This window comes from Monomorium pharaonis, chromosome 3, assembly GCF_013373865.1.
Source record: "Monomorium pharaonis isolate MP-MQ-018 chromosome 3, ASM1337386v2, whole genome shotgun sequence".
In the NCBI taxonomy this organism is placed as follows: Eukaryota; Metazoa; Arthropoda; class Insecta; order Hymenoptera; family Formicidae; genus Monomorium; species Monomorium pharaonis.
In genome coordinates, this window is record NC_050469.1 from 31,424,923 (window position 1) to 31,448,377 (window position 23,455).

At 27.6% G+C, this 23,455-nt stretch overlaps 2 protein-coding genes across 5 annotated transcripts; both read right to left on the reverse strand.

Annotated features, from left to right (window-relative positions):
• Window positions 1-2,315: 2,315 nt before the first annotated feature.
• Window positions 2,316-16,263, reverse strand: LOC105838596. Its single transcript, XM_036283661.1, has 14 exons — window positions 15,525-16,263; window positions 15,162-15,427; window positions 13,220-13,555; window positions 12,661-12,913; window positions 12,529-12,597; window positions 12,363-12,449; window positions 11,606-11,692; window positions 8,350-8,715; window positions 6,082-6,350; window positions 5,534-5,719; window positions 4,173-4,422; window positions 3,789-3,857; window positions 3,623-3,712; window positions 2,316-3,151 (listed from the first exon to the last, which is right to left on the reverse strand). The coding sequence occupies exons 1-14, from the start codon at window positions 15,822-15,824 to the stop codon at window positions 3,014-3,016; spliced, it is 2,766 nt and encodes a 921-aa protein (XP_036139554.1). The 5' UTR covers window positions 15,825-16,263; the 3' UTR covers window positions 2,316-3,013.
• Window positions 16,264-16,418: 155 nt separating this feature from the next.
• Window positions 16,419-23,383, reverse strand: LOC105838599 (helix-loop-helix protein 1). Of its 4 annotated transcripts, none has more exons than XM_036284345.1 (4): window positions 23,073-23,383; window positions 20,914-21,223; window positions 20,100-20,278; window positions 16,419-16,504 (listed from the first exon to the last, which is right to left on the reverse strand). In XM_036284345.1, exons 2-3 carry the CDS (start codon window positions 21,087-21,089, stop codon window positions 20,125-20,127), a joined length of 330 nt encoding a protein of 109 aa, XP_036140238.1. In that variant the 5' UTR covers window positions 21,090-21,223; window positions 23,073-23,383; the 3' UTR covers window positions 16,419-16,504; window positions 20,100-20,124. The 4 variants fall into 4 exon arrangements, with proteins under 4 accessions (XP_036140238.1, XP_036140241.1, XP_036140239.1 ...); XM_036284348.1 differs by lacking the exon at window positions 16,419-16,504 and adding an exon at window positions 18,398-19,295; XM_036284346.1 differs by lacking the exon at window positions 16,419-16,504 and adding an exon at window positions 18,398-19,298.
• Window positions 23,384-23,455: the final 72 nt, after the last annotated feature.

Here is a 23,455-nt window from a genome sequence, read left to right on the forward strand (position 1 = left end):
AAAATATTGTCAGCAATAATATTGTTTATTTCTATTTATATTACGTTATCCATGCAAATAAAATACTATATTTTTTTCTTGTAAGAATAAAAGACAGGAAAAATTGATTTTTTCCATGAAGTCTTCTGTTCTATTTTAAATGCATGAAATAAAAAATAATTAAATTTTAATTCTAAAAACTTGTAATTTATAAAAGAATACAAACGAAATTTAATATAAGTTTTGTATATATTTTAAGATTATAATTGATTATAAATAAAAATGATGACAAGTTAATAAAATTTGCTCGAACGTTATATATTTTTAAAAAATAATTTTTTCTATTATAATAATTAATATAAAATAAAACAATTATATTTTATAAAACTAAAATATCTCTTATTATTAAAGGTTTGTTTTGAAAAGTATATTTTAAATAAAAGCATTTTTTTAATACTGCACTTTCCTTTTACAATGCAGTATTAATGTTTAGGATACTATACATATATAAGGATAATAAAAAGAACAAGTGTCGAAAAAGTTGTACGTTACACGACTCACACATACATATAATTGATCAGAAATAGGAGGCTGTGCCCGAGGTAAGAACTATTGAATTACGGCAGGACCGAATTTCACGGGCTAACACCTCCATCTGGATAACAGCCGAGCAGGATAAGTGCACTTAGGGGTGGTGTAATTGACACAATATCCTTGTCGGTATTCTAATTGGCGGAAAATTGTTGGATAGAATCCGATCTCATCTGATCGTCATTAACCGATCGGACAATTAAACGAACACTTTGTACAGTAGCGTCCCTTCTACATCTATACCATCAAAAATTACATGTCAAATTGCAATTACTATTACAACGAATAATTTTGAACTTGTTATATATATATAATATATGTCTGTAAATGTAAAGTTACAACTTATAAATAAAATTATTTTTCTTTATAATAATTGAACAATTTATCAAAATAAATTTACACTTGAAGTTAAATCTATAGAAATATTTATGTAATAATTTACAAATGAATGACATATATATACAATTTTTCATAAGCTGTATGCAAAATACAAATGTAATATGTGTTATATTTTTCTTAAAAATAATATACCTAATATTATAGAATTAACATATACATATAATATAAAAAATGTTTCTTTATTACATAATAATAAATTATGATACTATAAAAATTTGTATATTTACACAAAAACTATAAAAACATCTAACATTTATTAAATTAACGTCAATTAAATATCTTGTAGAAATTACAATTCAACATTTAAAAACATTGTTCAATACTAATTCAATATTTATTCAATGTACAACAGCTATTTTGACAGATGTTTTAAAAACATTCATTAATTGATTCTAAAATATTTTCCGCGCTTTTCTGTATAAATGAACATTATTTCTTTCTTATTTCAATCTTAAATAAGGCAGTAAAACATGTTTTAAAGGTTTCCATTAAGAATAGAAAATGACGATTTTTGCACCTCTTCCTTTAGATTCTTTTTTTCCGACAAGCTATATTCTAATATACGCTACTAGAGCTGATAATCTATATATATATTATAATATATCGAAACACAATTTTAAGAACATATTTTATACATTATTTTATTTTACTTTTTAACAGTATGTAAAATTATAATTTTAAATCTCCGTAAAATTAAGAATCTTTTATTTTTAAGCAATTACGGTTAATTTTATTAATAAATTAAATTTGTGTAATATATTATTTTCTGTTTTTTTTTAATGTATCTTTTAAATTATAGCATATTATTATATTTTAAATAGATAATATGTTGGTATTAATCTCTATTAAATATTGATTATTGAATTAATTTGATTATTGAAATCAAAATGATAATAGCTTGCTACCTAAGGAACAATTATAATTAATATATTTCTTTAAACTTCGTATGCTTAAAAATTTATTGTTTTTATTTAATAAAATATGTACATGTATTATATCATTTCTTTCCAATTTTTAAAAGCTAATTTATTCACACAATGTTGTTTCAATATTGTAATAACACTAACAATGAAGAAAAATCAATATAGATTTAACGTTGAAAAAATTCACTCTTTAACATTCAACATGTTATGTTTCTTTTAATGTTTTGTGCTGTATAATGATTTTTATGTCATAATTATCTCGCTTAAAAAAACAGACAAGGAGAAAAATCGATATGATAAAAAAAGATATAGAATAATATTTTTTTTATCAAGGATGGGAAGTAACTCCATTATTATTATTGTTATATTACTCTTTTTTGTAATAACAATTTGATAATGATGTTTTTTTCATAATGATAATGATACAGCCAAGGTTGAAGAAATAACATTTAACAAATAGATCGTTATCATTACTATTATAAAAAATTTTACGTTATTGCTAAATTGTTATTATATAAAACAAGTAATAACAATTTTTTGTTATTTAAATCCTATAAAGCAAAATGTATCACAGAGATATCTTGAAAATATTTATATGTCAGAATATCTGTTGCATTATCAAGTATCTTAAGAATATTTCTGAGATAACTAATTTAAAAGTATTTAAACTAGTTTAAAACTGTTAATACCGACCATATTATATGAAAATGTTGCAGAGATATTCTTTTACAGATAATACGTGATATCAAGTAATGATGTCTTATAAATATTTTATGAATATTTGACAATAATATATTTTAAAATTGATTTAAAATTGTAAACACAAAGATATCTGATTATATCTCAGATATATTTTGCTGCATGGATTGTAACGGGTTAGTTATATTTTTGCTTTTTTATATATAAATAAATTATATTTTAATGTGTTCAAATATATTATTATATTAGTATATGAAAGGTACAGCCCAATAAAAAAAAAAATTAACTTTATTTCGTCTCTGCATCACGCAAACGCACACAAAGTATATGCACTCATAAATTCACGATCATGCATACTTCATCAAATCTTCAAAAAATTTATACGAAATAATGGAAAAATAAAAAATGCGCGAAATTTGCCCTTATGGATAAGAAGCGGTCGTAAACATATCGGTCATAGTCAAATTTGTTCCGTTGTATCTTGTAGAATTTGTTGACTTTGGTTCCAAATCTCCGACTTGGATGAGAATCACAAGGTACGTGGTGACCGAGCCAATAACCTGAGAAGAAGCAAGAAATAAATATTCTTAGTCCAAAAAAAAATTCCACAAATCTTACACAAAAACTGAAAAACCGTTTTCTCATTACAGAAATCTCAATAAACTTTATTTTTATAATTAAAAATTAAAAACTTTTATTTAATAAAGTACAAAATATCTTGTATTTGTAATTTCACGTCGTGCGCGTTCTTCTTTGTATTAACACGCTACATGAGATTTTATAACTTTTAATAATTAATGAAGGCATAAAGACGAAGTTTTCTTCGTCAAGTAAAACATAGAGTAACAAGAAGTAAATGAAAACTAATACTTGTGAACAACGTTATTAGAAGTTGAAGTAATTAAATTTGATGAGCACTATCAGCTTTCAAGCTATACAGTCTTTTATAAATCTTGAGAAACTTATCATTTCATATCTTCAAAATGACTTTCTGTTTTATGTAAATTTCAATACGATTCGTCAATGCTTACCCCGTGAATAAATGTGTGATCTAGATTGAAGAATCCGCACGCCGTGAAGATTAACGGGTTCTGTATCAACTGCAGAGTGAAGTCCCGTATCTGCAAATAATTTTAACATTGATTGTTGTTTCGTCTCTTTTCTAACTATTTAATTAACGTAAGATAATGGACTTGCCTCTGCACGAAATTCTTTGCTGGTCGATGGCTCGTACAACTCACAGATTATATCTCCTGTGTTCGCAGCCTGTAAAAATTCGCGCATTGATATTGCGATTGTTGCTATGTATACAAACTATAATTTATTTTGTTCATTTCTCAAGAAAGCAATAATATTAGAAATAATTTGTTTAACTAACTTCAAAACAAACGTGTAAAAAACTTTTTGTATATTTAAAATTAATTTAATTTATTACAATAATAATAATTATTTTCATATTTAATATTAAATTCGACTTTTGTAACACGCGACTTTTGTAACTCGAGAGAGTCAAATCTTTAAAAAATATTTAAAAATATTTACTATGTATATTTTAAATATTAAGATATTTTCAATGCTTGCCTCAATGCTCGCCATGGCGCACATATGATTTATGACGAGGACTTTCGATGAATAAAACAGAATCCAACCAACAACCGGTATCATTTCTTGTCGAAATACTTCTCTGCTAAGATTTAACGAAAAAATTGAGTAAGCGTAGTACAGCAGACTAGTGATAAATACAAACGATATCGTCATGGAAAGAAGTATCTGTATGCCATAAGCTTCATTCGTACTCCTGGTTGATTTGATTAATTCTAAATGAACTTGCCTTTGTCCAACATAAAGAAAAAAACACTGTTAGTCAAATTATTTCAAAAAGATAAGATTATTTTGTTATAATAAAGTATTCAGATTATAATTCAAAATATAAAGTTATGATAAATTGTTTAGGTATTTCTATTTTTTTTAATAGAAATATAGCATCTAATTCTATTAAAAAATTTTTCTTCAGTTGAATTTTAATAAATAAATTTGTTTCATAAAAGGTATTTATTATATTATTTCAAAATAAAGATTGATTTTATTTGCGATCTTAGCATGGTAAATGGATCGTTATTGCATGTGCATTGTAATAATATCGTATTTATTCAATGCCGTTATTAATACGCATGCAATCGATTTGTCATTTCTTTATAAAAGTGTAAGTACGTTGATTTATGAAAATATTACAATTATTTATAAAAATTATTTTTAAACAATGCAATGTGAGATAAGCGCTAAAATATTGTAATAGTGTAATTAAGATTTAAATATAAAAAACATTAATTTTAATAAGAATAATCATGTGTGTAAAGATGAAATAAAATAAAAAATAAAACATTTATTAATACTATATTGCAAAAAAAATTGTTTAATAGTTTAAGTAATAGTTTAGTAATATTTTATATAATATTGCAATAAAAATGGAAATTAAATTATGAAATTCTTGTGTCAAACAAGTAAAACAAAGTAAAAAAAAAGATTTAAAACAATTGAAGTTTTAATCAAGTCAATAATTTATGGTTTAAAACAGAAAAGAAACTGATGAAATAGGAATAACAGCTTTTGTTTTCTATTGTAAATGTAACAAAAATAGTATTATGTTATCAATTAGCAGTTTTAATTAATTTGTGAAAAAACGTAATATTGTATTGATCGTGTGAATGTGTTAATTGTTAGATTTTGCAGAAATAAATATGTGTGTATAATAAATAAAGATATAATTTACGTTGTTCATAAACGATTCGTTACCATATGTTCTGCAAGTTCTGAGTGATGTAATTGTATTTGTATACCTATACATGTACAAAATGCACGAGCGTATACATAATAATCTTGAGATGCGAAATTATGCAAAATTTTATTTAATTTATGCGTGCTAAAGAGTAAAAAAATCTTACTTCACGGCCCTCATAGTGTCGGTATTGTCCTTGGTCCTACGATCTTGCTGCGTCGCGGATGCAATAAAAGTCTTGTTCCACTCGTCCTTCATTTTCAGCACCCTCTTGTGCTGAGGCGAATCAGGCGTGGTTGTTAGCATGCCTTGCAGCAGATTGTTCAGCTGCTCAAATCGTATCTTGGAGTATCTTTAAACAAGTTCGTAGCAAGACGGAAAAAAGCAGCAACAATTATTTAATATATAGCTTTTAATTACATATAGTTGAAATAACAGTATAATTGAAAATTGAATATAAAAAGCATTAATTTTAGCAAAAATAACTGTATAAAAATAAAATAAAAAATTAAACAACATTTACTAATATTATATTACAAAGAAAAATTTAAAAAGGTCGTCATAATATTGCGAAAAAATTTGTACAATGGAGTAGTCGAGATATAAGAATTATTGCGAATTAATGCTAAGCTTCTCATGTATTCGTTAGATGAGATTAATTAGCAAAGCTTTTTACATGTTTATAATACTTATATGTATAAAAAATCTCTTTACCTGACCCAGTGCAAGAACGATACGTCGCTCACGTAGAGTAAAATAATGGGATAAGTTCCGGCGCCTATAAGGATAAGTCTAATATGCACGGGCGTATTTTCCATGAACATTCCGTCGTAATTGACGACTATGAATGTGATGAATATCACAACGACGAATATGAGAGCGTAAAGCTGATTCAGATACAATTTTCGATAGTTTCTCTGTAATCCCATTTGCTCCATAGTTTTCTCACACATTAGAATACGCATCATTGCTGCCTTCATATGCTGCGAAAGTTGCACCCCGATAGGACCAACATTATTATTGAATTATATGACAAAATCTTGCATAAAAATTATAGTCTATAATTATATATAACTCATTAAACTCCAGGAGCTGCTTGCTTTTCTATTTTAAGTTTTTATAACTCGAGTTTTAATAAAAATTTTTAGACTTCAATTTAAAGGTAAAAAATAGTTGCTTTTTCCGAAAATTTAGTCAGCGATAGGAATCTGAAAAAAAGATATAAAATTGAAACTAGTAAAAAAAAGATTTCTGCTTTTTTATTAAAATATTCGGCAAATAAATAATTTTGTCTTTTAAATATATAGAATAATAATTATATTACATTGAATATATCTACTAGAATAATTATTATATAAAATTATTTTACTCAAAAAGAGATAAAATTATAATTTTTGTTTAATATTTGTCAGTAAAAGATAAGGATCTCTTATTTCTTTATCTGCTTTCAATGTTCATATCTTTTTTCCAAAATATTTTATTCCATCACTGATTAGATTTTGAGAAAGAGCAATTCTAAACAGTAGAAATATTGACTTTTTATAAAAATACTAATAAAATGTTGGCCGTTCGCGCAATTAATTTTGAAATAGTATTTGTTGATTTGATGAATTATCTTATAGTAGTATATTTACAAAATTAAATTTAAAAAGAAATGTTTAACAATTAAAGAAGAATATTTTAGCTATGTTACATAAAACATTTAGAAATATAATTAATCCAGATATAACTTATAAAAGTACATGTTTAATAATAATTGTAATTATTCTTAAATTATAATTTAGATTTGATTATTAACCCGTGTTTAGACGATGTTATGCAACCGCGAGAATATGCTCATACGCAAATAATCAACATTTGTTGTAAGACACATATTTTCATTTTCGAGCCTTTTAAATTTTTTTTCACAAAGATACACTTTAGCATTTAATTACAATTATCTCTTTATTCTTTTTAAACTCGAGCATATCATATCACACAAATATGGGCGCGTTCTACTTGACGCTCGCAACGCTCGACATTTACCTTGTTAAATAACAAGGAAGAAATGATTTCGAAAGCGTTGGGAGTGCTAAGTGGAACGCATATTCCTATATATATATATATATATATATATATTCACTTGAGTGCATATTTTTTGTTATTTAACATTTTATTCTGTTACACATTTCGAGTAATGCAAAGTTAAATAATAATATGATATTCTGCAATAGTTTCTCTTTATTTTGGATAAATATATAATTTTATAAACAAACTACTGTTTTTTTAAACAAAACTAATTTTTACATTTTTTGTGGTAAGAGATTAAACATCATCACTCCTGTTTCTCATCGATTCATTATAATGTCGTCACATTTTTATAAAGAACAATCTAAGTAATAAATATTTCGTAACTTTAAGTCTAGAATCAATTAAATAACACATCGATAAATGTAATTGGGTGCGCATTAAGTTTTCAATTTAAAATATTAAATATTAACAAATTGTTATTGTACAAAATGTAAATAGGAGGGGAGCGTATATAGTACCATATCTTTTTCGCTACCCATTTTAGCACAACAAAATTTAAAATACAAAATCAAACAATTTTTTAAATAAGTGTAAAATATTTATCACTTCAAATGGATTTATTTAATTTCTAACACATATTTACAAATTTTATTCTACAAAAATGCTTTGTATGACGTGTTAGGCGTTATGGCGTATTATTTTGTCGTATATAATTATTGTAAAATTTATATTAATTTATAATGCTATTATTGTGCACTATGTATTTGCCTATCAGGAAAAAAAAAAATATTCGTGTTTCTTTAGCGGATATTTTTCCATAAAAAGATCCAAGTTACAGAAGATTGAGCTTTCGTTAAATCCAAAGCCTCTGTTTACGACAAATAGAGAGTTTGTAATATTAATTATTAGATTTTAGAAAATTGAAATCTCATGCGCGGAAAAGTCGCCCTCGACGATCCTCGAAAAAATTACCTTTCTCCTCAACCAGCCGCAAGGGATGAGGCACACCGTCATGCAGATGTTGGCGTAGAAGATCGCTTGGAACGTCATGTTGCCGAGCTTGTTCGCTTTGTGGCGATAATAGTCATTAAAATATGTCATCGACAGCTTCATTAGAGAGCAGTAAGTCACCAGGCAGATCACCGAGTACACGATGTTTAGAAGCCTGCCTCTCTTGCTGGTCCAAAATCCCATACCGACTATGATATTCGCCACTAAAAGTGGCATGGTCATCTCTTGCAAGGTTTTCGGCTCGAACATCTTCGTGGATGATCGGGGATCTACCCCTCGCTGATTTCGACGATAACAACAAACGATGGCGCCCTTCGCCTTCGTCGATTAATTGTACACGTATACGCAATCGAGAAATAAACGATGAGCGTCGTTGGCTGCGTCACCTCGCGTGTTCCACACACGTGCGAACAGCGTAATACTAAGCCACCCCCGACAAAGGTAGGCGGCTGAAGGTGGTCGAACAGGTGGCGGCTGCGGTGAACTGGTAAACGTGCGACTCAAATGAACGTTATTCATGATATATGCCTTGTGATGTCCGTATGTCCCAAAGGATTCATTAGTCTGTCTCGTGATCAATATCGACTCGCGAGCTTATTGCGTAAATAGTTGCTCGTGCCTTTTTATTCATTCCCACAGCGAATACGCCGTAAAATGTCAGAATTTCGCTTCATTAGATTGTCAAAGTGTTATGTAATGTCCCCATGAATGGTGTCCGAAAAGATGTCTCAGAAATTTTGGAGAAAGCAATTTTTCCCGAGCTTTTTTTACGAATTTTTTGCTTTTAAAATGACGTTATTTGTATTTTTATTTATGACAATCGTTTTAAATTTCTTTCAAATTAGGAACATTAATTAATAAGTAATTTATCAGTAAACTTCCCTGTCATTATTATAGTCATATTTCTGTATTTTTTGGAACAAAACCGAAAAAAACTTATTTCCTCAATTTTATTTATTTCCTGCGTGATTTAAAAATAACAAGTACTTACGTAAAAAATTACTTTTTAATTTATCAAAACTAATTGCAATTGCTCATTTACTTAAAGAATGTTATTATTTACTTATTTTCACATTTATTTTAATTTTGCATTTTATTTTTTAAATAAAAATACATAAAATAAAAATAAAAACAGAAATACATTATTATATATCTATCTTTAAATAAAAGTCTTACACAGTGTTAAAAAATACACAACTTTTCAATTTACTGAATTAATATTCTTATAATCTCTTTAAACATAATGCAATAGCAAATTTCTTTTTATTCATTGTATTATTTTTATCTTTTTATGTTAATAACAGCTTTTTCCAACGATAGAAATCGAAAGAAAAATTTTATCTTTTAATCAATACTTTTTTAGTATTCATTATTCATTTGTACTTAATTCACATTGAAGAAAAAGAATATCGTCATTACGGAACGTTTCGAATTTTTAAAGATTATGGCAACCTTTATTCGATGACGTTAATGCTAAATAAAGTATAATGAAATTACAATTATTGATGAAGAACGGTAGTATTATGAGATGGATAATGAATTTAAACGATGACAAGACAAGCGGTGCGAAATAAGTGACAAATACATTGGGCGTCCGTGATCCCATAATGGATGAATGCCCAAGAGACTTCATCGAGAAGATCAATATCGTACGAAGTATTAAGCTAAGAGCTATCTTGTTAACGATAGTATAAAGGTTAAAAATGCAGGTTCGTATTACTGACATAGTTGTAAAATAGAAAATCGATAGCGATAGAACAGATTTTTAATAGATAATTACATTAGACAAAATTATTCTGTAAATTATTAATAATAATCTCAACAATTTTTTGATAATTAATATTGTTACACACAAATGGTATTTTTTAGCACATTATTTATGATAATTACAAGTAATTATCGCGCATATTACAACAAACTCCAAGTTCAAAAGGTTATACACTCTGATATACTATATCTCGATAACACCACCGACGTCGTAACAACAAAGAGAAATGAGTAGTGAATATAAAAACGGACAGGCAATATAACTGATGCACACATTTTTCTTTGATATATATATATGCTTATACGATCGCATAATGCTTTCACGTTCAGTGTACATTTCTTCGTCATGGTTGATATTTGCAGTCGTACAGTTGGCTTTTTCAAGTTGAAATAATTAAACATGTAGAAATGTGCCATGCAGGCATCATTGTTGCTTCATTATATAAATTTATCAAACTCATTTATCAAAAATTTCTTTGACAGCATATATTAAATAATATACTATTCATTTTTATATTGTATTTAATACTATATGTATGTAATTTATTTTACATTGTAAAATTTTTTATCTGTACAATTTGTAGAGAGCGAATAAGAGGGAAATGCGTGACGCTGATCTCGTTTCATAAATTATGACGTGAAACATTTTATTATGAGGTTCAAAGGGAGATAGTAAAAAAGAATTCATTGAATATTTTATAGACTATAACACTACTATTTTATTGTACGTAATTTTTATTTTTAAGACATATGCGATATTATTTTTACACATGTAATCTTACTTTTACAACTTTGAGATATTTCTTTTAATATACATAATTAATTTTCGCATAATTTAAAGAAAAGGTAGGAAGATTGTCAATACTAGCATATTTAAAGCGACATCTCAATTATGTCTTATTTCTCAGAAAATATTTACAGTTATTAATACTGATAGAAACATAAACTACTAAGATAATTAAAGAAATAAAGTCTCATAGGTTATAGCTTACTTTTTAAAAATAAAGTCTAAAATCTAGAAATAAATCTAATGTAATCTAACTTTCATATACAGTTACATGTTGCATCTTACAAGACAGCATAAAGTAATTTGTACAATCAACAAAAATATTATAAGGAATTCTCATATACATTAACTTGTAAATATTTTGTACAAATGTCTACTATACCGTTATTTTAGGACGCAAATTTTTAAACATTTATTTTTGATTATGTTACAAATACATTAATTACTAAAAAACATCTACAATATTATAAAAACTGGTATATTATCTGATTAAAGACACTTTTTTACTTATATTTATATTTTTCCAAAGTTTTATTTTTCATTTTTGTTTAAAAAATACTACTCACACAAAGATAAAATGGTATGTCAGTTTGATGACCTTATAAAAATTTAGTAGTACACACACACACACACACATACACACACGACTCTTTATAATTAAAAATGTGTAAAGTCTATAGCATTATTTGATTCTAGCGAGTTGCTCACTTGTAGCATGATAACCATGTAAATAGTTACAGTTTTAAAAATCTATAAACAAAAAAACATAAATATGTTGCGTTTATAATATAATAATGGTTGAGAGAGAAAGACAGAGAGAAAGAGAGAGAGAGAGAGAGAGAGAGAGAGAGAAAATGTGTGTGTGTCATAAAAATAAGTTTATTTTTAGAAAACTATGAAAAGGATAATATTGAATCTTTCTTTAATATTATATTAATTAAATATAACATATTGAAGGGTTTCCTACAAAAATTAAACAATTCCATTTAAAAAAATGTAGTTACGATGCCAAATTATTTTCTGTCAATAGTGTCACATTGTGAACAATTTTATTTCGACAAGAATCAAACAGAAAATATAAATATAAATAGGCAATGAATAATATACTTTCTATAAGAATCAAACAAATCTAGAAGTTTTTAATTCTTTCTTTTAGAAATGTTTTCAAAATACATGCATTAATCAAAACCTATTTAATAATTTTGTTCTTATACCTATTATACGTTAAAGAAAAAATTATTATACAATAAACGGTTTAAAGATAAAAAAGATAAAAAGTTTTTTATTTTTCGAAAATTTAACATTTTGGATTTGTTTAATTTGTAGGACTTAAATTAAACAGAAGTTAATAAAAAATAAATTTTGTTGTTTTGTTTAAAAATCGCTAATATAACGTTTTATAAATTTAACATATACAAACCATGTTTAAGACACGATGATTCAAAGTAAGCCCAAACGCGGTGAATATCACCGGACTTTGCAAAATTTGAATACCAAATTGTTGAATCTGAAACAATTGCGGTCGATAATTATATAATACATTAATGTAATAGCAACATCAGTTACATTAATGTATTTCAGCAAACCTCTTCCTGCATATCGATGTCTGCGTCGCATCCATAAATCGCGTGAATAATTTCAATAGTTTTATTTCCCTAAAAATAAATGTTACCCTAATCAAAATCTGTAGTAGAACAATTATTAACAAGATAAATTACCTCTTCGGCCGCATTTTTGCAAACGTAATTTAAAGAAACGGCTTTCACAATATAAAGAAAAGACAATGCCAACGTCATAGAGGTTTGCGTTGCTAAACCTTTGACTTTATGTTGTTGCATTATGTATCGAACGTATAAATTATAAAGAGCACCAGTGAGAAACATAGTAATTACTGCTATTTCCCAAGCAGTCTGCACTCCGAGAATAGTGCATATTATTTTCGATACTTTACATAATTCTAGATGCACCTGTCTTGAAAGCATTTAAAGATAATTAAAAATATTTTTATTTAAAAAACTTTCTTTTGTATCTCAAAAAAATTATTTTAATCTAACTTAAATATTCCAAATGCTTTACAAGAAAAGTTTTGAATGTCTTACAAATTTTGAATATTTCGAATACCTTAATGACAAAAATGTATGGATTTTGAATCAATTTTTATTTATAAAAAATGTTTTAAAGCTGAGTGTAATCAAATGTATGTATTCTTCATGAAGTTTGCTCTTTTCATAACAATGTACAATACAATGTTAAGAAATTATTTGTAATAGAACTTACTTGATTATTTGTAACAGATATTTACGTTCTTGACATCTTGTCATCGTGGGATGCTTCCTAAATTGATTTTTTGATTGTTTTTCGAATTGAGATTGAATGTGAGATACAACCGGATTTTGCTTCTCTAATATCGAAATATTTCTTCTGCGAGACTGCACTTGCTGACGCCATTGAGATAACGTTTTCATAAGGGGAATATGCTTCCGTTTCTCGGTATTCATAAGTTGGGTATAATCTTTCATTTCAAAGATGCCCAATTTCATCTTTTTCATCGATAAATTTATTACACTTTTACACAACAGTTTGTTGACTAATTCGAATTTCATTTGTAAGCATCTGCATTAAATGAATATCCATTGATAAGAACATAAGACAGAAAAGATATGAAAAGATTATTATAGACAGAGAGAATTATTATAATACATAATTTCAACGTTATATATAAATTATGTTAAACATAACAAAAACAATTATTATTTTTTTACATATTAATTAGTAAATACAGTTAATAATTAACTATCTGACTGTATAATTTTTTTTGCGGTATCTACTTAAAATACATGATTTGTACAAAAAATAACTTTTGAAATAACACGCTAATGCTATATCTATTTCGCTAATGGCACTGTGCAGTATTATTTGAGCTTTTTATGTTAACGGTCTACTCAGAACAGATAACTTTTATATTGCAATGATTCTAAGAGTTTTTGAGGTTGCCGATTACAAATCTAAAGTCAAAATAGCAAAATTAAAAATAGTAAATCCCATGTAATGGCTAAAAAAATAAATTTATTTAAATTTGGATGTAAATTGCTTATTTATTGTTTTAAAAGCTATACTGATTATAAAGCTAAAATTAAAATAGCAGAACTACAAATAGCGAATCAATATGACGGAAAAAAATTATTTATTCAAATTTTAATATAAATTACTTATTTAAGATTTTGTCGATTTAATAGCAAAAATCAAATAACTTTCATAAATTTGCTTATTTTCCGAAAAATCGTCCATTGTCATTTACTTGTCATTATTGAGGAGCAAACCAGGACTGCCAGTTCTGACGCCAAAACAGCGTACGAATACAAATGACGCATTGTGTCATTATTCATTCATATATACATTGTATTTTATTGAAAAATGTGCACACATGATTATATACATACAATTATTTAGCTTACAATGCATTTGGAACTGTAGAACATTTTTAAAACATTTTAAAGACGTCCCGTGTTACTTTTTTGGACATCTAAAAAAGTCCATTTTAAGTACTAAACAGACTAAAATTAAAAACCCTATGCCATTTTGGTTACCTTTTTCTATAGATCATGTTGGCGCACTATTTAAGAAATTTCTTTACTTTTTGAATATACCAAGTAAATGTAAGTCTGTCACGTCCTACTTATATTATTATAGTATTATTTTCCTACTTAAAAGAAATAAAAAGTCTGATATATACTGTATATATGTATTTATAAAATGTATGTTAACTGTAGTTGAAGATTTTATAGTTATTTTAATAAATATTATTTATTGAAAATTTATAATTATTAATAAACTCTAAACCAAGTAACGAATTTCGTTTATCATCTAGTTTCCATTTTTCGGCAGTGAGTAAATAAATAAATAGGAAAACAACGGTTTGTCAAGAATTTTTAAGAAAATTTTGTTTTGAAATTTGTTTTATAAAAAAAAATCGCACGGGGACCTGGCACGTCTATGGAGAGACTTTATTTCTCAGCATTTAATGATACAATAGTTTTTTGTAATAGTTCTGAAGAATTTCTTTTACTATTTATTTTTTAAAGAGAGAAGCCAAATTAACAAATTTGCTTGTTTTACAAATTACCAGTAGATATCGCTTTGATTCGGAGACTCGCATATAATTGAAGGGATAATATAAGTGTATAAATTTTTTAATTATTTGAAGGAACAATTTACATACCTCACAAATATATAGAATTCGAAAATATTAATAGAGTTGACAGCCATCGAATATGTATATACAAGTATAACATAAATTGAACTAAATAAGTCTATACGTATGTGTAAGTGAATGAAAACCACGATGCACATTATAAAGGAGCCTGTAATCCAAATGATTATCGTTCCGATTGTCGCATAATATATTCTGTTATAATTCACCGATAATCCAAGCTGTCGTAATGTTTCGTCGATCTCAAAAATCTTTTTGTGACAAACTTTGAATTTCTGAAAATTTATAATATTATAATTAATACAAACTTTTGTCATAGAGCTTGTTACACTCTTTTTTTATCAGGCATTGCGTATTATTTTATATGCTCACCTTTGTATGCCACCAGCCCAATAACATCTTGACTATCACAGACATAATAATAATGTACGACAATAATCGATACAGAACATATTCCAGTTTCATCAGTTTAACGTTTGCATAGTATTTTTTTTCCATGCCTACCGAGCCACTGCAGTAAATGCCATAAAGAAACAAAAGATAGATGAAACTGAGTATAGGTCTTGGATGACCGCGGGGATATTCAAAAACACGAAGTCCTAAGAGACAGCTGACAGTTGTCACCAAGCTTATCGCTTCGGAGAAGCATTTTGGTCGCGCAAACAATTTCATCTCGTCAAATCTTTATCTCTCGTGCGATGTTCCTCGACTGTCATCTACTCTGAATGTCTTCGTTTCTAATTCTCAGCTGATCGAATATTCAACATGTTCAAAATCAGATCGTTGTGATATTCAGAAGCGAAATCTTAAAAGGAAAATCTTCTCCACAGTCTCTTGCTAAGTCTCACGTTAATTAGTGCGTATTAATTCCAACAGTACGTATTAATTAAACTCTTTTTCTTATTCGATATTTGCACTAGATCAACAAATAAATATCACGTACACATAAATATCATACTTTGCAATTTACGCGAGAATAATTATTGAAAATCACGTCAGCTCGGATAACGACGCAATGTACTTTTTTCGCTCGTACCTAACTCTCGTTTTTCCTATAGTTCACAAGTCAACGATCCACCTTCGTCGGTGGATGAAGGAGCACGCTTATAAAACTCATAAGCGATTATTAGAACACGGAGTGTGTTAAATGATCGTGCGCAAACGAGACTTCGTGGTGGGCTTTGAAGCGATTATATACATATATCTATAAAAAGTATCAACTTTACTCGAGAAACAATGAGTAATTTGTTGTACAAACGTGCGCACAGGGAACACTTTTTTATTACCTTAATGAGCATAACGTCATAAGATGACATCCGCGACAGTATATGTGTTCTGGAGAAAGATAATTACTGGCAAAAAATTATGCATGATTACTATAATAAATATGCAGGTACACGAGACAGCTTTCTACGCACATATAACAAAAAAGTAATTTAGGCCGGTATTCATAGTCGAGTCTTATATTTGAGATTGTCTTAAATATTGTATTAAGATATTATCAATCAATCACAGAGCCGTATTAACATTTTAAATATTACTTGAGACAATCTTGAAATAAGGTACGACTATAAATACTGGCCTTAATTTTTTCTTTATTCCTAAATTCTTAAGTAAAATTGCGTTTTACAATGCTTATTTACAATATTGATAAAAAAGTAGTATTATAAATTAAGTTAAATTTTTTTACATTTATTAAATAAAACTCTAACAAATGTTAATAAAAAAAGTTTTATTTAAATCTCTTTTAAGAGTTATTTACGTATAACTACAGCAAAACAATTATTTTGCTACATAAGAAAATTGTTTTTTTTTAGCATCTGATTTTAGAGCGAAATTTAAATATTAACGATCAAAATTTTCGTCATTGATTAAGAAAAAAATCAATCAAAGAAGTTTAAAGTTTTTAAATTTTGGTAACTTTTAGCTGGATGGTTAAATCAGAAACTTTAAGAAATACAAAAATACATTGAAGGAATGTACTATAATATTCTTTTGCGTAAAAATGTTTTAATTTTTGTGTGAAAAATTACGTTTCTCAGCGGAGAATTTCTTGATGTTACCTTGAGAGAGCTATTCTTGAATTTGAGTATAATGCAAAGATGGATTGTAGGAAAGTCGACAGATTGCGATAAATTAAAGACAAATGTGAAAACTATGTTAATTCGTAAGTTAATTTCAATAAACGATACAATCATAACTAATAATCGATTATTAATTATACATCTTGTAATAAACACTGTCATCGTTTACAAAAGCAGAAAAGTAAAAAAAATGTCAAAATAAGATCACAATAACATCAAAATTGTTCGTAAAATTACATAAAATTTTGACATTTTTTTTCCCTCTCTCTCTTTCGCTTTTTTATTAACAATTTTTAAATAATTAATCCAATTTTATCGCTAAACAAAATTTTATTGATTAGCATCATGTTACAGAATACATTCAACAAAATTATAATAAAAAATAAACTCAAAGAAATGGTGTCAATTATTTGATTTCCAATTATCACCTATTTAAATTATTGTATACTTATCATACATTTTTATAATAACATTCTTATATACAGTAGAGAAATGAATATCACATTTTCTAAAAATTAAAAAAACACAATAAAAAATAAATTGAGATAGTTATTTTTAAGTTATGAGATCGAGAATTCCAATCATGATAAAAAAATGGCATAAATTTGATCAATGTACGTCATCAAATAGACATTATTTTGATTTTTCTCTTTGGGATACAAAATATTAATACCACTCAAATTTATTAATTTAGTACGTGCAAAGTTCTCTAAGACATTTACGAAATATTTTTTTCATTTACACAGTTAATGTGATAATGCTCAATTATATACTTTATAGAGAAATGAAAAAAAGATTAAACGTTATAAATTCATGCGCGCATTGAATTAACGCTCCCGATTATATACATTGCGTATATTTTGCAATATGCTACATAGAGAGAAAGATTTCTTTAGATTTAGTAAAATTTATTATAAACGAAGAAATATATGCTTTAAAACAAACCTGTTTATTTGGAGAATCAAATACAATTATTTCATTATTTATTAATAATACCACCAATTTAATTTTTAATAAAAGAACACATTTTCTTTAGTCAATAAAGATAATGTTTTGCATAACACATTAGGTTGTATAAATAAAATAAATAAAGTAAATCCACATAAACATATAAAGAAATTGTTCTCTCCGTGTATAAAATTATTTAAAAAAAGCAAAATATTTCTTACAATTAAAATTTACTTTTATAGAGTTGATAATTACAAGAAAAATTAATTAATAGAATAGCAAATAAATTAAGAAATCACCTGACTATGTATGTTTGTTTCATTGATCACTTCTTAATTGGCTTGTTCGCGAAATGGACACGAATATAAACTCTTTTGCGTAACCTTTTATTACTTATATTAACATTGTCATTTGTTCACTTTGTCTCCATCTCTCTACATATTTAATGAAAAACAAACTCGCATGACAGCGTTGTCCATAAAGTACTGATACCAAAATAAAACAATCTAAACAATTTAACTAATTATATCTGATCTTTAGAAAAAAATTCCATAAAAGACATATTACATTTCCGTTCGATGGTTCTTTACATATTTATTCTGTTTTGCTCATTCAAGATCAAATTTCATTAAATATATAGTAAAAGTCTCATTTTAGCTTGTCAGTTATCATAAACAAACAAATCCTTCGTATTAATCTTAGTTTAAAAAAAAGCTAACAAGCATGAAATAATAATTTTATAACTTAAAACCATTTTAAATATTCAATTCATGGAAATGGGTTTCTTTCGTCTTAATTCGTCAGTGCTTTTTTCCGCAGGGGAGTCAGTTCGACTCGCAAGGACAATCAATCTCACGCGGATCTCCGAGTGGACCGAGTCGCACAATCGCATTTGCAGAGAACCGGGAAACGAGGCGCAAGGCGACGATCCGTGAAGTTGACCTCCTCGCCGGCAATTCCATTCTTTTTCATTTAAGCTCGTACGCCGTATAATCGACAACGATCGGATACGCGACCGGACGATGACTGTCGAGGGTGGTAGTAGAATTTGAAGGAACGCGGAGGGATAGCAATCTCCCATGGGAACGTTCCTCCATTGTCCCGAGGTAACCTACTAATCCGCGGGAATCGAATCAATTTGAGAATATCGCACGATAAACGTGATCCTGCGCGATTAATAGCGACAGTTACATCTTCAATGATTGTTGAATGTACCAAATTATATTCCTTCATTTAACATTGAGTGCTTAAACGTCCGTGCTAATCTAATTGGGAATTGTTTAGGATCTCCAGTCAGAGATTAAAAAATGATAAAAATAATTTGCCCCCAAAAACTAGTTCAAAAAGAAATTGTTTTAAAAATGATATATGTACATATATACTATAGATAATATTTCTTTGTTCATTTCTATCAATGTAAATTAATTTTTAAGTTTAATTTACTGTTTATCCTTTATTAGTTTAAAGAATATTAAAGGAAGATGAAGAATTTTTAAATTAAAAGTTTTTAAAGATTTAAAAAGTAAATAACAATTATGACAGTCTAATAAATTAAATAAAACGAAAGGAATAATACCAATTTCGAGTTAATATGAGTTATTGATATGCGTAACAATGCTTGTATTTTTAATTAAATTATAAAAATTACATAAAAATTACAAATAAACGTTTTGAATCACGATTTTGTCTTCAGTACAATTAAAATTTTCTAAAAATACGTACGGTATTAATGCATTAATTAAGAATATATGCGTTGTTACACATCCAAATAATTCGTGTCGGCTCAAAATAGGTATTATATTTTATCGTTTAAAGCATTAAAGTTTTAGAAAAACAATTACTATATAGTCAATTCGCATTTCAGTCAGCAAGTGATGATGATGAAGAAATTGTCATGATTTTTTAAATCTTCTACCTTCTGCTTATCGAAGTACACAAGTTCAAGCTTGAAGTACGTGATTCAAGTAAGCGATATAGCAGATTGCCAGCCGAAGAATCTCGATTTTCGAGAGCTTCTTGTCCGGTGGCAACGTCGGCAGCAACTTTCGCAGTTCCGCAAATGCCAAGTTAAACGCCTCCACTCTGACTCTTTCCCTGATGAGATAAACATGATCTATTTTAAGCAGCAATCCTTTTTTCGTCGTAGGAAAGAATTTCAAAGATATATTAATGACATTAAAATTGGGATTAAATTCTCCGAATAACTTTTCCAGATAACATTTTTAATAGGTTAAATTAAAACCTAATTTTGAATATTATTTATACTAAATTAAAAATTTATACTAAATTAAAAAATTAATACGTTATTATACAATCCTGAATTCTTAAAATATAGAAAATCACCAATATACTAACATATTACTTAATTTTTGGATTATAATTCTTGAACAAAAACTAAAAATAAAATTTTGAAACATAAATTAAAAAATGTCTTTTATTAGGTAATATTGCAATTTTTATATTGTTTTAAATTTTGCAATAATTAAGCTTTTTATGAGATAAGTAGAATCGAGTCTCTGACAAAATGAGTTCTAAAACAGCACCAAAAATATTGTATTCTAGGAACCAAGAGTTATAGAAGACCTATGTCGATACTGGCGACCTTTCTTTAATTATACAATTAAAATTTGTGTTACAGGTGGTCTCTTTATAATCATATTTCAATGTTTTGGTTTTTCGGCCTATTTATTTTCAGTAGAATTTCGATTCTGCACTTATCGTAGTCTTACCGTGTAGCATGTGCGGTTCGATACTTTTGGGTGGCCCTCCTTCGTCTGCGTCTCTCTTCCCTCGATAACGTGCCCGAACCAGGAGCACTTACGCCGTTAACAGCGACCCCATGGCCGCTGTTCGCCATGGGGACCGTTCTATCTTCGTTCACGAAATCGCAATTGAAGCTCTTCATGTGCCTCTTCGTTCCGGAAATGTTCCTTTCAAAAACATTCGATCTGATCTACCGCAAAAAATTATCTTCTCACCTTCGCCCTAGATGCAGATTCACATCGCAAAACATTGCTATTTTGTTTCTCGAGCACGTAGCTGCAATTATAGTTATAATAATTGTTAATTATTATCATATAAAAGAAAGCAAATGACGTTGCGGTACATTTAATTTGGCTAGTTACTAATTAAAAAGTTAAAAATTAAGCAATAAAAAGTTAGAAAGTTAGTAACTTTATTAATTCAAAAAAATTAATTTTTAACTTTAGCTATTATTTTTAAATACATAAAGCTTAGTTTATTAATTTTTTTTGAAGTTAAACATTTACTTATGTAAAAGAAAAAATTATAAAATATATAAAAGAATACATTTTTATATAAAACACAATATTTATTTGTTATTTTATAGAAATTTGTCTTACAAGTAAAATATTAAATTTATTTACCCATCTATAAGTATTCTAATTCTTTTATCTAAAGTAATTAACTTTAAAAATTACAACTTTCGAATTTCTCGCAAGTAAAAATATCTTATAACAAATGTTGACTTATTGTGTTTTGTTATATTAAAGTCATTATATAACGGCAGGTTACTAAACAAATAATACTATAAATAATTACTAGAATTCGTCAACTAATAACGGAAATAATATAAGTGGCCATATTATCTGTAATGGCTATATTATCACTTTCTTCTCTATGTATTATTAACTTAATTTTTTGGGGGCAATATTAACTTTGCTTATCTAGAAATTTATATGTTTATAATATTGTAGTTGGTAAACGCGTCATTTATAAAAAAAATAGAAATAATTAAATTTTTCGCACCCTTGACGCGGGGGACTTACAAGAGCTATGAAAAAATGCAGCACAAAAGGGTTCACCCTATGTTTCAGAATATTGGGGTTTGGTCGGCGATAATTGGATAGCCAAATATTTGTTGGACACACAAACGTAACTTTTGTAAGAGAATTATAGTCATAAGAGAGGATAAAGTCAGAAATAGACAAGCTTCAATAAAAAGAAAGAGAGAGATAAAGAAAAAAGGATATTATATTAAGAAAACTTCACGTTTTCATGTAAACAAAAGAGAGAGAGAAGGAGAGAGAGAGAGAGAGAGAGAGAGAGAAGAAATATAGAAATATTAGATATATAAATTTCGGATTATAAAATTTTACATCGTTTCGAAACAGTCGTTTTGAAACATCGATTTACGAAAAAGGCGTTGTATTATGGAAAGAAACACAGTTCACGCTCCACATAAGTGGTTCGTTCTTCATCAAGTATTGATGAAGAGCAACCCCGGACGACTGTTGCCCGATCTGATTCTCGTGGTAAACCGGCAATTTGTATGAGCATTCACCCTCTTTCTCTCTGTTTTTTTTAATATTTCAAAGAAAACCACCAGATTTCGGGCGACAAGTCTTCTCGGCGTTTCTTTTAATATTTATCATTGCACACTGCTATCCGATCAAATCGATACAATCCCTAGTGCATGTATTTTTAACTTTACAACTTTACACCGCACAATTTTACGCACACTTAATTTTTGAAAAAACATATATCTTGTAAATCTTAAAAAAAAGAACAATTTATAACCTACATTTATATTTTATAATATTCGAATTTTTTATTAATAGAAACAAATTAAGTAAAAAGAATTAATTATTTATCTTTATTTTAGATAATGTATTTCTTATAATTTTCATTTCTTATAATTTTGTTTAATTTAAACCAAGAATAAAAAATTAATTATAAAGCAGTCTAATTCAAGAAATTTTTATAAAAATACTGTGTATATATAAATTATAATAAGAAATTTAATTTTTAAGAGATTCTTAATATAGTATTTCTGAGACTTCTCTTAAAGAGTAAAATTACATTATATATGTACAATGTACTTTTGTATAACAATTGACGTGTACGTTTTTATTTATCTATTGTTTACCATAGTCTTTCAAGATAAAGGATAGGCCTCCCAGATTTCTTTCGCTAGTTCTCATCGAGTTTGAAGCGGCATCACTCTCTTCTCTGTGTTGTCCTCAACTTAAATTCCTCCACCGATTAAGCAATCACACACAAAATCTTATCCGATCACTTTCTCCCCTCCTATTGATCTCAACAGGAGATTCATGGTTTCTTAAAAAAATAATCCACTTTGCTGAATCACTCGTTCACCTATCAACTCCGGATAGCGATTAGATCGACGTCGACCGTTAACTTTATCCGCGACAATAGGATCGTCTCTGACAACATCTCGATCTCCCGGCTCCGTCGAGTTCGTCGGGAGAAACAGCATCCCTGGCGGAAAAAAACTGATGCAGGGAAGGG